Source organism: Pelophylax lessonae (genome assembly GCF_965119305.1).
Source record: "Pelophylax lessonae genome assembly, chromosome: 2".
NCBI classification, from domain to species: domain Eukaryota; kingdom Metazoa; phylum Chordata; class Amphibia; order Anura; family Ranidae; genus Pelophylax; species Pelophylax lessonae.
This window is the reverse complement of record NC_138769.1, coordinates 737,147,470-737,164,858: the sequence shown is the minus strand read 5'-3', so window position 1 is coordinate 737,164,858 and position 17,389 is coordinate 737,147,470. Positions and strand designations below refer to the sequence as shown.

Sequence of the window (17,389 nt, the reverse complement as noted above, 5' to 3'; positions counted from 1 at the left end):
GATAGAGGTTTGTCTGGGTCAGTGTTTCCAACACTGTTAAAAGCTAGGAAGTCTACCTCTAGAAAGATCTACCATCGTACATGGAAAGCGTACATTTCATGGTGTGAGTCACTTGGTGTTCACTCCCGCTCTTTCTCGGAGGCTCAGGTCTTGAGCTTTCTTCAATGGGTGGTTGAACAGAAATTGACTTTGAGTACCATCAAGGGCCAGGTTTTCGGCCTTGGCAGTTTTGTTTCAACGACCCTTGGCCACGCACTCTCTGGTGCGTACCTTTTAGTCAGGGGGTTCGACATTTGGCTCCATCAGTGCGGTCTCCCCTACCACTTTGAGATCTTAAATTGGTGCTTTCAGTCCTCCAGAAGCTTCCCTTTGAGAATTTTCGGGAGATTCCCCTGCTTGGGCTGTCCCAGAAGGTGGCTTTTTTGGTGACTATCACCTCTGTGCGTTGTCTTGCCGCACCCCTTACTTGGTGATTCACAAAGATAAGGTGGTTCTTCGCCCCTGTCTGTCATGCCCCTGGATGTGGTTTAGGCAATTCTGGTATACCTGGGAGCTACGTAGTCTTTTAGGAAGTCAGACTCCCTATTTGTACTCACGGATGGGCATCGAAAAGGAATGTCCGCTTCTTCTGCGACCATTTCTAGATGGATCAGAAAAAAAGCCATAAGATGTCCCGTTTGTAGTTTGCGAGAAGCCATGTAGGGGACACAGCAAACATGTGGAAGAAGGTGCTCTGGTCTAATCAGACCAAAATGTAACTTTTTAGCCTAAAAGCAAAAGGCTATGTGTGGCGGAAAACTAACACTGCACATCACCCTGAACACACCATCCCCACCGTGAAACATGGTGGTGGCAGCATCATGTTGCAGGGATGCTTTTTTTTTTCAGCAGGGACAGGGAAGCTGATCAGAGTTGATGGGAAGATGGATGGAGCCCAATACAGGGCAATCTTAGAAGAAAACCTGTTAGAGTCTGCAAAAGACCTGAGACTGGGGCAGAGATTCACCTTCCAGCAGGACAACGACCCGAAACATCCAGCCAGAGCTACAATGGAATGGTTTACATCAAAGCATATTCATGTGTTAGAATGGCCCAGTCACAGTCCAGACCTAAATCACATTGAGAATCTGTGGCAAGACTTGAAAAGTCACAGACGTTCTCCGTCCAATCTGACAGAGCTTGAGATATTCTGCAAAGAAGAATGGGCAGAAATGTCCTCTCTAGATGTGCAAAGCTGGTAGAGACATCCCCAAAAAGACTTGCAGATGTAATTGCAGGGAAAGGCGGTTCTACAAAGTATTGATTCTGGGGGGTGAATACAAATGCAGCCACACTTTTCACAGATTTGTAAAAAAATTTGAAAACCATTTATCATTTTCCTTCCACTTCACAATTATGTGCCACTTTGTGTTGGTCTATCACATAAAATCCCAATAGAATACATTGTTGGTTGTAACATGACAAAATGTGGAAAATTTCAAGGGGTATGAATACTTTTTCAAGGCACTGTATATATTATTTAAGTTCTACTCCTTGCAGGAAAACGTTCTTTGAATTAGTTCAAGGCAGTGTTCTCTTAGCTTTGGAGTTCCCCTTTAAGTGCATCAAAGTCCATTTTGTGCGGAGTGACCCTTTAGTGATTAGGCTGCCCTGCAGGACTGGACTCCTATATGCGCTGTGCTCTGATCTCCCCGGATCACACGTGTACATCTCTGTATATCCCGCGCTTACATACCTAATACACTGCCGGATTAATTCCTCTTCATCCATAATCTGGTTATCTCCCGGCCCATCAGCAGCTGATATGTGACCGGCGCCACCCCCTCCCATAAAGCCTCTAAGTGCTGAGCGTGTGGTGTCTGTGCAACCCGGATTCACCATTTGCTAATGTATATTAAAAGGTCAACCTTTGTAAAAAAAAAAAAAAAATATATATATATATACAGTATCTCACAAAAGTAAGTACACCCCTCACATTTTTGTAAATATTTTATTCTATCTTTTCATGTGACAACACTGAAGAAATGCGACTTTGCTACAATGTAAAGTAGTGAGTGTACAGCTTGTATAACAGTGTAAATTTGCTGTCCCCTCAAAATTACTCAACACACAGCCATTAATGTCTAAACCGCTGGCAACAAAAGTGAGTACACCCCTAAGTGACAATGTCCAAATTGGGCAGAAAAAGTCAAACTTTTATGTGGCCGCCATTATTTTCCAGCACTGCCTTAACCCTCTTGGGCATGGAGTTCACCAGAGCTTCACAGGTTGTCACTGGAGTCCTCTTCCCCTCCTCCATGATGACATCACAGAGCTGGGGGATGTTAGAGACCTTGCGCTCCTCCACCTTCCATTTGAGGATGCCCCACAGATGCTCAATAGGGTTTAGGTCTGGAGAAATGCTTGGCCAGTCCATCACCTTTACCCTCAGCTTCTTTAGCAGGGCAGTGGTCATCTTGGAGGTGTTTGGGGTCGTTATGTTGGAATACTGCCCTGCTGCCCAGTCTCTGAAGGGAGGGGATCATGCTCTGCTTCAGTATGTCACAGTACATGTTGGCATTCATGGTTCCCTCAATGAACTGTAGCTCCCCAGTGTCGGCAGCCCCAGACCATGACACTCCCACCACCATGCCTGACTGTAGGGAAGACACACTTGTCTTTGTACTCCTCACCTGGTTGCCCCCACACACGCCTGACACCATCTGAACCAAATCAGTTTATCTTGGTCACATGAGACCACAGGAGATGGTTCCAGTAATCCATGTCCTTAGTCTGCTTGTCTTCAGCAAACTGTTTGCGGGTTTTCTTGTGCATCATCTTTAGAAGAAGCTTCCTTCTGGGACGACAGCCATGCAGACCAATTTGATGCAGTGTGCTGCGTATGGTCTGAGCACTGACAGGCTGACCCCTCCCCCACCCCTTCAACCTCTGCAGCAATGCTGGCAGCACTCATACGTCTATTTCCCAAAGACAACCTCTGGATATGACGCTGAGCACGTGCACTCAACTTCTTTGGCCGACCATGGCGAGGCCTGTTCTGAGTGGAACCTGTCCTGTTATACCGCTGTATGGTCTTAACCACCGTGCTGAAGCTCAGATTCAGGGTCTTGGCAATCTTCTTATAGCCTAGGCCATCATTATGTAGAACAACAATTCTTATTTTCAGATCCTCAGAGAGTTCTTTGCCATGAGGTGCCATGTTGAACTTCCAGTGACCAGTATGAGAGAGTGAGAGCGATAACACCAAATTTAACACACCTTCCCCCCCATTCACACCTGAGACCTTGTAACACTAACGAGTCACATGACACCGGGGAGGGAAAATGGCTAATTGGGCCCAATTTGGACATTGTCACTTAGGGGTGTACTCACTTTGGTTGCCAGCGGTTTAGACATTAATGGCTGTGTGTTGAGTTATTTTGAGGGGACAGCAAATTTACACTGTTATACAAGCTGTACACTCACTACTTTACATTGTAGCATTTCTTCAGTGTTGTCACATGAAAAGATAGAATAAAATATTTACAAAAAATGTAAGGGGTGTACTCACTTATGTGAGATACTGTATATATTATATATATATATATACTGTATATATACTGTATATATACTGCTCAAAAAAATAAAGCAACACTGTTTAATCAGTGCTGAGTTCCCGAGTCAGTACACCTGCTTTGCCCATTATGAGGGGTTCCCACCACCACTCTGCGGTATTTGAATTCATTCTATGCACTGTTCAAAAAGCTTAAAGGAACACTTTTTAATCAGAGTATAGAATCAAGTAAATTAAACTCCTGAGATATTGATCTGGTCAGTTAAGTAGCAGGGGGGTTGTTAATCAGTTTCAGATGCTTTGGTGTTAATGAAATTAACAACAGCTGCACTAGATGGGCAACAATGAGACATCTTCCAAAACAGGAATGGTTTTACAGATGGAGGCCACTGACATTTTTTTCCCTACTCATCTTTCCTGACTGTTTTTCTCTAGTTTTTGCATTTGGCTAGGGTCAGTGTCACTACTGGTAGCATGAGGCCATACCTGGACCCTATAGAGGTTGCACAGGCAGTCCAACTCCTCCAGGATGGCACATCAATACGTGCCATTGCCAGAAGGTTTGCTGTGTCTCCCAGCACAGTCTCAGGAGCATGGAGGAGATTCCAGGAGACAGGCAGTTACTCTAGGAGAGCTGGACAGGGCCGTAGAAGGTCCTTAACCCATCAGCAGGACCGGTATCTGCTCCTTTGTGCAAGGAGGAACAGGATGAGCACTGCCAGAGCCCTACAAAATGACCTCCAGCAGGACACTGGTGTGAATGTCTCTGACCAAACAATTGGAAACAGACTTCATAAGGGTGGCCTGAGGGCCCGACGTCCTCTAGGGTCCCTGTGCTCACTGCCTGGCACCGTGTGGCATTTGCCATTGAACACCAGAATTGGCAGGTCTGCCACTGGCACCCTGTGCTTTTCACAGATGAGAGCAGATTCACCCTGAGCACATGTGACAGATGTGAAAGGGTCTGGAGAAGCCGTGGAGAAGGTTATGCTGCCTGTAGCATCGGTCAGCATGATCGGTTTGGTGGGGGGTCAGTGATGGTCTGGGGAGGAATATCCATGGAGGGACCCACAGACCTCTACAGGATAGACAATGGCACCCTGACTGCCATTAGGTATCGGGATGAAATCCTTGGACCCATTGTCAGACCCTATGCTGGTGCAGGGGGTCCTGGGTTCCTCCTGGTGTACGACAACGCCCGGCTTCATGTGGTGAGAGTATGAAGCCAGTTCCTGGAAGATGAAGGAATTTATACCACTGAATGGCCCCCACACTCACCTGACCTAAATCCAATAGAACACCTCTGGGACATTATGTTTCGGTCCATCCGATGCCACCAGGTTGCACCTCAGTCTGTTCAGGAGCTCAGTGATGTCCTGGTCCAGATCTGGGAGGAAATACCCCAGGACACCATCCATCGTCTCATTAGGAGCATGCCTCGACATTGTCAGCCATGCATACAAGCACGTGGGGGCCATAGAAACTACTGAGGACCATTCTGAGTTGCTGCAATGACATTTCAGCAAAATGGACTCGCCTGCAGCATAATTTTTTCACTTTGAGATTTTCGAGGTGTCTTTGAATTCAGCCCTCTGTAGGGTGATAATTTTCATTTCCATCAAACAATGTGTCATCCTTTCCTTCCTAACACATTACCCAGTCCATACCAGTATAGATCCTAACACATTACCTAGTCCATACCAGTATAGATCCTAACACATTACCCAGTCCATACCAGTATAGATCCTAACACATTACCCAGTCCATACCAGTATAGATCCTAACACATTACCCAGTCCATACCAGTATAGATCCTAACACATTACCCAGTCCATACCAGTATAGATCCTAACACATTACCCAGTCCATACCAGTATAGATCCTAACACATTACCCAATCCATACCAGTATAGATCCTAACACATTACCCAGCCCATACCAGTATAGATCCTAACACATTACCCAGTCCATACCAGTCAGTGTTGGGGTAGTTACTCAAAAAATGTAACTAGTTACTTCTGTAAATTGTAATGAGATTACTTTACTAGTTACTGCATTTGAAAAGTAACTTCACTACTTATTACTTTACTGTTCTCTTTCTTAATTGACCGTGTAGAAGAAGATACATGACACTCTTTCTGCATAGAGTTTATTGTATAAACGGAGGCTTTGGGAAACATGAGAACAAAACCTGAGAAAACAGAATAAAACATAAAGTGCAACAAAAAGTCATAAACTTCATCCCTCTCTATTCTTCGAAAAAACGATTGTATCGCACGGCTTGGGTAACGCAGGAAAGCGCGTTCCTATAGCCTAGTAAAGTAGTGTAGTTACCTCCTATAGCCTAGTAAAGTAGTGTAGTTACCAATATTAGTATTGTAACTAGTTACTTTACTTAGTTACCAAAAAAGTAATTTAGTTACTGTAATCCGTTACTTTGTAACTAGTTACCCCCAACACTGATACCAGTATAGATCCTAACACATTACCCGGTCCATACCAGTATAGATCCTAACACATTACCCAGTCCATACCAGTATAGATCCTAACACATTACCCGGTCCATACCAGTATAGATCCTAACACATTACCCAGTCCATACCAGTATAGATCCTAACACATTACCCAGTCCATACCAGTATAGATCCTAACACATTACCCAGTCCATACCAGTATAGATCCTAACACATTACCCAGTCCATACCAGTATAGACCCTAACACATTACCCAGTCTATACCAGTATAGACGCTAACACATTACCCAGTCCATACCAGTATAGATCCTAAAACGTTACCCAGTCCATACCAGTATAGATCCGAACACATTACCCAGTCAATACCAGTATAGATCCTAACACATTACCCAGTCCATACCATCCTAACATATTACCCAGTCCCTACCAGTATAGATCCTAACACACTACCCAGTCCATACCAGTATAGATATCAAGCATGAGATTTTTCCCATTGATATCTGATGTGTTTTCAAAGTGTTCCCTTCATTTTTTTGAGCAGTGTATATATACATATATATATATATATATATATTTTATTAGTAATTATAATAACAATAAATATAAATAATAAATATAAAAACAATAAAAAATTGCCGTGCTCGGTGGTGGCGGGGGGGGGGGGTGTAGTGTACAGGGGAGGGGTGAACTGGTGAAGGTTTTGTGAAGAGTGCTCCTTTAATCAGAGCGGCGTGTTATTAATATAGAGAAGTGATGGTCTGCTTATCACACAGCACCAGATTAGAGGAACTTGTATTTAACCTTTTGAGCTGCTAAATCCCGTCCGATGGTGCTGCAGCTTTGAGCAGATAATGGTAATTAGGTGGAATATCCTCCCGGTTGGATCAGCATTGCCGCGTGTGTGAGGCAACAGGCAAAGATATGGGCTTGTTCGGAATATTGCTCCCCCAGTAACGCGTCTTTCCGCACCTTGTGGCAGTGCACGGTTAGGCATGAAGCTCAGTGCCATTCATATAGGATGGCACCCGAAATACCTAGGCAGCTTGTGGAACCGTCTTTGTATTCGGTTGTGCTACTTTTTAAAAAAAAAAAAATTTTTATGTCCGTCGAAATACGAATGCACGCTTTACGTAAGTGTGGGCACATTAATGCGCTGTGAATCGGCCTTTAAAAAAAAGTCCTGCAGTCAGTGAAAAAAAAAAGCAGCTGTGGCTGCAATACTCTCCCCCTATCCTGTGCTGCCCCCAAAGTCATTCATTTTCACCACTAGATGTCCTCAGTATTCTGGGTTGAAGGAACAACTAAGGCAGCGCTACAACCTCTGCCGCAATCCAAGGATGGCTCCAAAACCCGGTGTTCTGGCTACAAGGTCTCTGAAACCTCACAAACACATGATCCACTAGTGGCGGCCTGTCCATTGGGGGCGCAGGGGACCCGCCCCCCCATCCATGCATCCGACCCCGACATTGGTGTAATATGTATATGTATTTCATGTACAACCATGTCCATATAGCTTTGGTGTTTTTATGCCAACTTAAATAAAACTGATTTTTAATCACATTATTTAGTACTTAGTGCCTTCAAAGTCCCACTCAAAGGGGAATTTTGTTTTTTGGTTTATCCATTGAGGTTGTGGCACATTTAGGGAGATATCTCACTGACTTTTTCTAAATCCTTTATTAATATTTGTGAAATATAGCCATAAATATTCCAACACGTTTTGGCCATTTAGGCCAAAAAACGGCGGAAACACTTCGGCATTTTGTATGGTATCTTCACGTACAACAATGTCCATATAGCATTGGTGTTTTTTACGCTAACTTAAAACTGATTTTTATTCACATTATTTAGTACTTAGTGCCTTCAAAGTCCCACTCCAAGGGGCATCTTGTTTATAATAATAAAGGGTAAACGTTTTGCTGATTCACAGCGATGTGCCAACTTTTGTTCCTATATCTAGGTTGAAGGACTTCGCAAAAGGGTTATCCTTTATTATACTAGGTGAAATACAGTCATAAAGACGCCAACGTGTTTCGGCCATTCGGGCCTTAACCACTTAAGGACCAGGCCTATTTCTGACACTTGCTGTTTACAAGTTAAAATCAGTATTGTTTGCTAGAAAATTACCTAGAACCCCCAAACATTATATATATATATATATATATATATATATATATATATATATAAATTTTTATTTTTTATTTTTTTTAGCAGAGACCCTAGAGAATAAAATGGAGATCGTTGCAATACTTTGTCGCACTGTATTTGCGCAGCTGTCTTACAAGCGCCTTTTTCTTTAGAAAAAATACACTTTTTTTAATTAAGAAATAATATAACAATACAGTTAGCCCAATTGTTTTCTAAAATGTGAAAGATAATGTTACACCGAGTAAATTGATACCTCACTTGTCACGCTTTAAAATTGCGCCAGCTCGTGGAATGGCGCCAAACTTCAGTACTTAAAAATCTCCATAGGCTATGCTATAAAAATATTTACAGGTTACCAGTTTAGAGTTACAGAGGAGGTATAGCGCTAGAATTATTGCTCTCGCTCTGACGATCCAATCAATACCTTTTATGTGTGGTTTAAACACTGTTTACATATGCGGCCGTGACCTATGTACGCTTCTGCGTACAAGCACGTGGGGATGGGGGCGCTTTAATTTTTTGTTATTACTGTTTATTTATTTATTTATTTTTTACACTTTTTCTTTTAATTTTTTTACTTTTTGATCACTTTTACTCCTATTGCAAGGAATGTAATAGGAATAGGGCACGACAGGTCCTCTTTTATGGAGAGATCTGGGGTCTAGAAGTCCCCAGATCTCTCCTCTAGGCTGGAAAGCCTGAGATAAAAAAAATAAATAAATTGATCTCAGGTTTTCCAGTAAAAAAAAAAGGCAGTGTTTACATCTGCCGCTGCAGGAAGTGACGTGATGACGTCGCTTCCGGCCTCCGAGAGTCCTAGAGATGACTAGGGACCATCTGGTTCTTGGTCAGCTCTATGGTAAACTTCCACCGCCGGCGGGTTAATTCTCTGGCTTGCCGATCGCACAGGCGAGACCGAAAAAGCATCGGAGGGCGGTGGGAGGGTGGGGACGTCCCCTTCCGCTGCCTGTAAAAATAATCAAGCGGTGAAACAGCCGCTATAATTGTTTTTATGGTGAAGGGAATCGCCGGTTGAAAACAAAGATATCTGGATGTCTAGATCCAGATATCGCCACTTCAAATCCCCGACGTCATATAACGGTGACACAGGGGAAGTTGTTATGCTAGGTAAAATATAGCCATAAAGATGCCAACGTGTTTCGGCCATTCAGGCCTTAATTATGGTTATGATTAAGGCCTGAACGGGCAAAATGCGTTGGCATCTTCATGGCTGTATTTCACCTAGTATAATAAAGGATGAACATTGTGCTGAGTCCTTCAACCCAGATCCACGAAAAAAAGCCGGCACATCGCTGTGAATCAATGTGTGTTATTGTATTTTTTTCATGTTTAGGAATCCCTTTCAATTCTGTCCTTAGATTAAATTGATACACGTCAGTTGAAAGTTTTAATCAGGCTTGCTGTATAAGTGCCTGCACAGTAGGGGGGTATCACATTTGTACATTTTGTTTTATTATTGCTGGTAAAACCGTTTCTGTGATTGTGTGTTGAGCTGATTGGGAGTCGCCCATTAGTAGGGAAAGGTTTCCTTTGCTCTGGTTCCATCAGTCTCTCTTTATGTTCAGCCCAGACTCCAGTTACGCCATGGCCGGATCCTCAGACGGGACCATCTTCATCTGGAACACCCGGACGGGCCTGCTTGAAAGGAGCCTGAGCGGGGAACACAGGTAGGAGAAAGAGTCATTCTGCTAAAGTGACTAGCAAGAGACCTGATCACCCATCTGCCCAAATTTGGGGCCATTGGTGATTAGTACTATATTGCGTTTACATTTCCGTTATTTGTCTAATTCATGCTTTAAACTCAAGTGATCACCATGTTTTTTGTTATTGGATTATCTTCATTGATGATCAGCTCCATCTAGTGGAAAATTATTGCTAGAAACTCACTTGGATTTTGTTATAGCTGTTCCACGATTTTCATAGCAAACAGGACTCCGAGCTTTAAGCAATTGCAGGGTAACAGATTCTTGTCCTTACCAGTCTATCTCTCTCGAAGTACTATATTGCTTTTGCTTTTCCGATGTGGGTTTAATTCATTCAGTACACTCAAGTGATCTCCATGTTATTTGTAACAGGATTATCTCCAGGGCTTTTTTTTCAGCAGGAAGGCGGGTGAACACAGTTCTGGCACCTCCAGCATTGAATGTAATGGCAAGGGGTATGCTGGAGGGTATATTGATGCTGGCTACTGGAGGATCCATTGTGACTGGTGGGGGTGTATTTTTGTGTGAGGGTCTAGTTTTGCTGGTGGGGATCTATTGTTACTAGGGGGGCCTTATGTTACTGGGAGGGTTCTACTTTTGAGGGAGGGGTCTATTATTGTTGGCTGCTGAAGGATCTATTGATGCTGGCTGCTGGGAGATTAGTTGTTGCTTCTGGGGGGCTCTAATGTTACTGGGGTGGATCGTTTGTTGCTGGGTGTGGTATTTTGTTGTGGGTGGTCCATTGTTGCTGTGTGGGGGGGGGTCTATTGTGGCAGGGGTGGAATCTATTAAGAAATTACATACAAATTATTTAGCACAACAATTGATATTTGGTTCTGTATTCTCTAAAAGGGGCAGTACTGGGAGGTGGGTAGGAGGTGGGACCAAGGCACGGTGTTCAGAGGTAGGTAGGGGGCAGAGACAAGGGGTGACTCAGAAGGGGGGGGGGTTTCTGCACCTATTCTCCGAGAAAAAAAGCCCTGATTTTCAACTTCATCTAGCAGCAAATTATTTCTAAAAACTCTCTTGCATTCTGTTATAGCTGTTCCACGATTTTCTTTAGCAAACAGGACTCAGGACAACAAGTGATTGCAGGGAAATGGGATTTTAATCTTGACAGTTTCTCTCTTTTGTATTGAAACTTTAGTTTTTTCCCATGGTTGAGTTCTCCTTTTAGCTTTTATCTTGGAAGTTTGTACCTTTTCCTGCGTGGTGCCACTCGGTCCCACATCAGTTACTATGAGGGATGCATGTCTGCCTGCAAACTCTAGATGGCAGCACAGTACCACAAATGCCATAGGTCCGTATGTCAAGAGGTCAAAATGTTGTTGACTCTTATAAGCCTTGGGTCCAGTATTTGACCAGAGCTCTTCTAAACAAAGGGAACGGCTGGAGATGTTACTTTCTCAGCAGACAGACAGTAGATACACACCAACCCTGGTCCAAGTGGTTTAAAGTATAACAACACCACCTTGTGTAAACACTTCATTGTTTGAACAGCAGTATGCGAAAAAGATGTTCTCATAAAGCAACAAAAGAGTGTGTGTGTGTGTGTGTGTTTGTCTGAAAATCACAAGCCAATTTATAGATCCTTAACTAGGATGAGCCATGCTTATTGGTCTGAAGTGCTTAAATCTTCCATTCCCTAGTCTAAACCCTTCTATGATGGCCATGGCTGGCATCAACAATTTCCCGGGGAAGGGCAGGCAGCCTGCAGATTCTGAAAAGTACATTGTATCCAGCATCCCTTTGCTAGCCCCATGCCCATCCATAGAAGCTTTTGGGGGCTGGGAACATGCATATACAGTATCTCACAAAAGTAAGTACACCCCTCACATTTTTGTAAGTATTTTATTCTATCTTTTCATGTGACAACACTGAAGAAATGACACTTTGCTACAATGTAAAGTAGTGAGTGTACAGCTTGTATAACAGTGTAAATTTACTGTCCCCTCAAAATAACTCAACACACAGCCATTAATGTCTAAACCGCTGGCAACAAAAGTGAGTACACCCCTAAGTGAAAATGCTCAAATTGGGCCCAATTAGCTATTTTCCCTCCCCGGGGTCATGTGACTCATTAGTGTTACAAGGTCTCAGGTGTGAATGGGGAGCAGGTGTGTTACATTTGGTGTTATCGCTCTCACTCTCTCATACTGGTCACTGGAAGTTCAACATGGCACCTCATGGCAAAGAACTTTCTGAGGATCTGAAAAAAAAGAATTGTTGCTCTACATAAAGATGGCCTAGGCTATAAGAAGATTGCCAAGACCCTGAAACTGAGCTGCAGCACGGGGCCAAGACCATACAGGGGTTTACCAGGACAGGATCCACTCAGAACAGGCCTCACCATGGTCCACCAAAAAAGTTGAGTGCACGTGCTCAGCGTCATATCCAGAGGTTGTCTTTGGGAAATAGACGTATGAGTGCTGTCAGCATTGCTGCAGAGGTTGGAGGGGTGGGGGGTCAGCCTGTCAGTGCTCAGACCATACGTTGCACACTGCATCAAATTGGTCTGCATGGCTGTCATCCCAGAAGGAAGCCTCTTCTAAAGATGATCCACAAGAAAGTCTGCAAACAGTTTGCTGAAGGAAAGCAGACTAAGGACATGGATTACTGGAACCGTCTCCTGTGGTCCGATGAGACCAAGATAAACTTATTTGATTCAGATGGCGTCAGGCGTGTGTGGCGGCAACCAGGTGAGGAGTACAAAGACAAGTGTGTCTTACCTACAGTCAAGCATGGTGGTGGGAGTGTCATGGTCTGGGGCTGCATGAGTGCTGCCGGCATTGGGGAGCTACAGTTCATTGAGGGAACCATGAATGCCAACATGTACTGTGACATACTGAAGCAGAGCATGATCCCCTCCCTTCAGAGACTGGGCCGCAGGGCAGTATTCCAACATAACGACCCCAAACACCTCCAAGATGACCACTGCCTTACTAAAGAAGCTAAGGGGAAAGGTGATGGACTGGCCAAGCATCTCTCCAGACCTAAACCCTATTGAGCATCTGTGGGGCATCCTTAAACAGAAGGGGGAGGGGCGCAAGGTCTTTAACATCCACCAGCTCCGTGATGTCATCATGGAGGAGTGGAAGAGGACTCCACTGGCCTGCGAAGCTCTGGTGAACTCCATGCCCAGTGCTGGAAAATAATGGTGGCCACACAAAATATTAAGACGTTGGGCCCAATTTGGACATTTTCACTTAGGGGTGTACTCACTTTTGTTACCAGCGGTTTAAACATTAACGGCTGTGTGTTGAGTTATTTTGAGGGGACAGCAAATTTACACTGTTATACAAGCTGTACACTCACTACTTTACATTGTAGCAAAGTGTCATTTCTGCAGTGTTGTCATAATGAAAAGATAGAATAAAATATTTACAGAAATGTGAGGGGTGTACTTACTTTTGTGAGATACTGTATAAAGGGATGCCAAGGGTGGTATCCCTAATCTGTTGTGTCTGAGGACTTCTGCATATGACTTGATTAAACAGGAAATCTGAGATGGCAATACTGTTGCAGAACTAATACAGCCCTCAGGGGACAGCAGGAATATGGAAAATGGTTACCTGCAAACTTGAACGGAAGTCATAGAAATGTCATCACAAGGCTCCATTTAATGGCATTGAGCAGGAAACTCACAAAGGTTGAAAGCCCGGCCAATTCTGAGCTTCACCTAAAAACACAATTGCAAATATTTTCTTAGCTGACAGGAGGGACCCTGGCTGGTCTTCTGCTGCTGTAGTCCTTCTTCTACAACGAAGGTCTCGAAACTGCAGCCTCAGTTGCCGGATGCGACCCTTTGCTTGCCTTTATCCGATCCTTGGGGCACGTTTCCTCCTACTGACATCAACAATGGAGCTTAATGCCTGCTATTTGCACCAACGTTGGGGCAACAATCCCTTAGCTGACACCAACAATGGGGCACTATTCCTTCCACTGACACCAACAATGGGGCAGTATTTCTCCCACTGACACCAACAATGGGGCAGTATTCTTCCCAGTGTCACCAACATTGGGGCACTATTTGTCCCATTGACACCAACAATGGGGCACTATTCTTCCCACTGACACCAACAATGGGGCACTATTTGTCCCATTGACACCAACAATGGGGCACTATTTGTCCCACTGACACCAACAATGGGGCACTACTTGTCCCACTGACACCAACAATGGGGTACTACTTGTCCCACTGATACCAACAATGGGGCACTATTTGTCCTACTGATACAAACAATGGGGCACTATTTCTCCCACTGACACCAACAATGGGGCACTATTTGTCCTACTGATACAAACAATGGGGCACTATTTCTCCCACTGACACCAACAATGGGGCACTACTTGTCCCACTGACACCAACAATGGGGCACTACTTGTCCCACTGACACCAACAATGGGGCACTATTTCTCCCACTGACACAAACAATGGGGCACTATTTCTCCCACTGACATCAACATTGTGGCAATATTTCTTCTGTTGACACCAACCACGGGGCATTTTTGCTCCCGCTGACACCAACAATGGGGCACTATTCCTCCCACTGACACCAACAATGGGGCACTATTCATCCCACTGACACCAACAATAGGGCACTATTCCTCCCACTGACACCAACAATAGCGGACTACTTGTCCCACTGATACCATCAATGGGGCACTATTTGTCCCATTGACACCAACAATGGGTCACTATTTCTCAAACTTACACCAATGATGGCCAAGTACCATCATAAGCATGAATCGCTACGTGGGTGGGGCTGTCAGATTATCAACTTGCTGATCTCATTTTAGAAGGTTTTATGCACCAGCACTCCTTGCAGCGGCTCCTTATATTGTAGTCCCATATGAGAATGTACCCAAGAGGGGTGTCTACGCTAATCCTACAGTGAGACCATGGAGCGTAAGGTAGCCACCCTCATACAGCCAGAGCAACAGTAGGCATTTAGGGATAAATTATTCTTAGAACAGAAATTGTAGTGCAAATTATAATTATTGTTTTCTTTAGTCTCCAACATCTTGTATAATGCACTCAGTCTCCAATGTCCCTTATGATAAAAGTCTCCAGCATCTCATATCATGGCTCCAGTCTTCAATAACTCTGTATCATTTCCTCAGCCTCCAACACCTCTTATGTCCTCAATCTCCAACTTCTTATATCATGTCCTCAGTATCCAACAACTTCTTATATCATGTCCTCAGTCTCCAACAACTCTATATCATGTCCTCAGTATCCAACAACTCTATATCATGTCCGCAGTCTCCAACAACTCTATATCATGTCCTCAGTATCCAACAACTCTATATCATGTCCTCAGTATCCAACAACTTCTTATATCATGTCCTCAGTCTCCAACAACTCTATATCATGTCCTCAGTATCCAACAACTCTATATCATGTCCTCAGTATCCAACAACTCTATATCATGTCCTCAGTATCCAACAACTCTATATCATGTCCTCAGTATCCAACAACTCTATATCATGTCCTCAGTATCCAACAACTCTATATCATGTCCTCAGTATCCAACAACTTCTTATATCATGTCCTCAGTATCCAACAACTCTATATCATGTCCTCAGTATCCAACAACTTCTTATATCATGTCCTCAGTATCCAACAACTCTATATCATGTCCGCAGTCTCCAACAACTTCTTTATCATGTCTCAAGCCTCCAACCACTCTTTTATACAATGTCCCCAGTCACCAAAGATCGCTCTATAATTTCATATTCTCACCCACCAACAACTGTTATTTCATATCCCTAGTTTACAACATGTCTTATATCATGTCCTCTCCAACAGCTTTATATCATCTCCCCAGTCACCAACAAATCTTATATCATATTCTCAGTCACCATCAACTGTTATGTCATAGCTCCAGTCTCCAACATGTCTTATATCATGTCCTCAGTTTCCAACAACTCTATATCATATCTCCAACCTCCAACAACTCTTATATCATATACCCAATCACCAACAACTGTTATGTCATATACCCAATCACCAACAACTGTTATGTCATATCCCCAGTCTCCAACATGTCTTATATCATGTCCCAAGTCTCCAACAACTCTTGTATCATACCCCCAGTTTTCAACAACGCTTACTCTATATTGTGTCCTCAGTATCCAACAACTCGTATATCTCCGGTCACCAACAATTCTTATACTCTATTTCCAGTCTCCCAACAACTCTTATATCATATTCCCAGTCTCAAACATCTCATACCATGTCCTCAGTCTCCAACATCTCTATATCATGTCCCCAGTCTCCAAACACTATTATAAAATGTCCCTTGTCTCCATCAGCTCTATATCATATCTCCAGTCTCCAAAAGCTCTATATAACTACTCCTATATCATGTGCCCGGTCTCCAACTACTCCTATATCATGTGCCCAGTCTCCAACTACTCCTATATCATGTGACCGGTCTCCAACTACTCCTATATCATGTGCCCGGTCTCCAACTACTCCTATATCATGTGCCCTTTATCCAACTACTCCTATATCATGTGCTCAGTCTCCAACTACTCCTATATCATGTGCCCGGTCTCCAACTACTCCTATATCATGTGCCCTTTATCCAACTACTCCTATATCATGTGCTCAGTCTCCAACTACTCCTATATCATGTGCCCGGTCTCCAACTACTCCTATATCATGTGCCAAGTCTCCAACTACTCCTATATCATGTGACCGGTCTCCAACTACTCCTATATCATGTGACCGGTCTCCAACTACTCCTATATCATGTGCCCGGTCTCCAACTACTCCTATATCATGTGCCCAGTCTCCAACTACTCCTATATCATGTGACCGGTCTCCAACTACTCCTATATCATGTGCCCAGTATCCAACTACTCCTATATCATGTGCCCAGTCTCCAACTACTCCTATATCATGTGACCGGTCTCCAACTACTCCTATATCATGTGCCCAGTCTCCAACTACTCCTATATCATGTGCCCGGTCTCCAACTACTCCTATATCATGTGCCCGGTCTCCAACTACTCCTATATCATGTGCCCGGTCTCCAACTACTCCTATATCATGTGACCGGTCTCCAACTACTCCTATATCATGTGCCCAGTCTCCAACTACTCCTATATCATGTGCCCAGTCTCCAACTACTCCTATATCATGTGCCCAGTCTCCAACTACTCCTATATCATGTGCCCAGTCTCCAACTACTCCTATATCATGTGCCCAGTCTCCAACTACTCCTATATCATGTGCCCAGTCTCCAACTACTCCTATATCATGTGCCCAGTCTCCAACTACTCCTATATCATGTGACCGGTCTCCAACTACTCCTATATCATGTGCCCAGTCTCCAACTACTCCTATATCATGTGCCCGGTCTCCAACTACTCCTATATCATGTGCCCAGTCTCCAACTACTCCTATATCATGTGCCCGGTCTCCAACTACTCCTATATCATGTGCCCAGTCTCCAACTACTCCTATATCATGTGACCGG

The 17,389-nt window shown here is 43.9% G+C and overlaps 1 protein-coding gene across 1 annotated transcript in view; it reads left to right on the top strand.

Annotated features, from left to right (window-relative positions):
• The window catches only part of ATG16L2 (autophagy related 16 like 2), a 134,091-nt gene that overhangs the window by 105,393 nt on the left and 11,309 nt on the right, over positions 1–17,389 (top strand). The window contains exon 17 of the mRNA XM_082244580.1: positions 9,762–9,863. Coding sequence (XP_082100706.1) covers positions 9,762–9,863 — 102 coding nt within the window. The remainder of the gene's footprint in view (positions 1–9,761; positions 9,864–17,389) is intronic.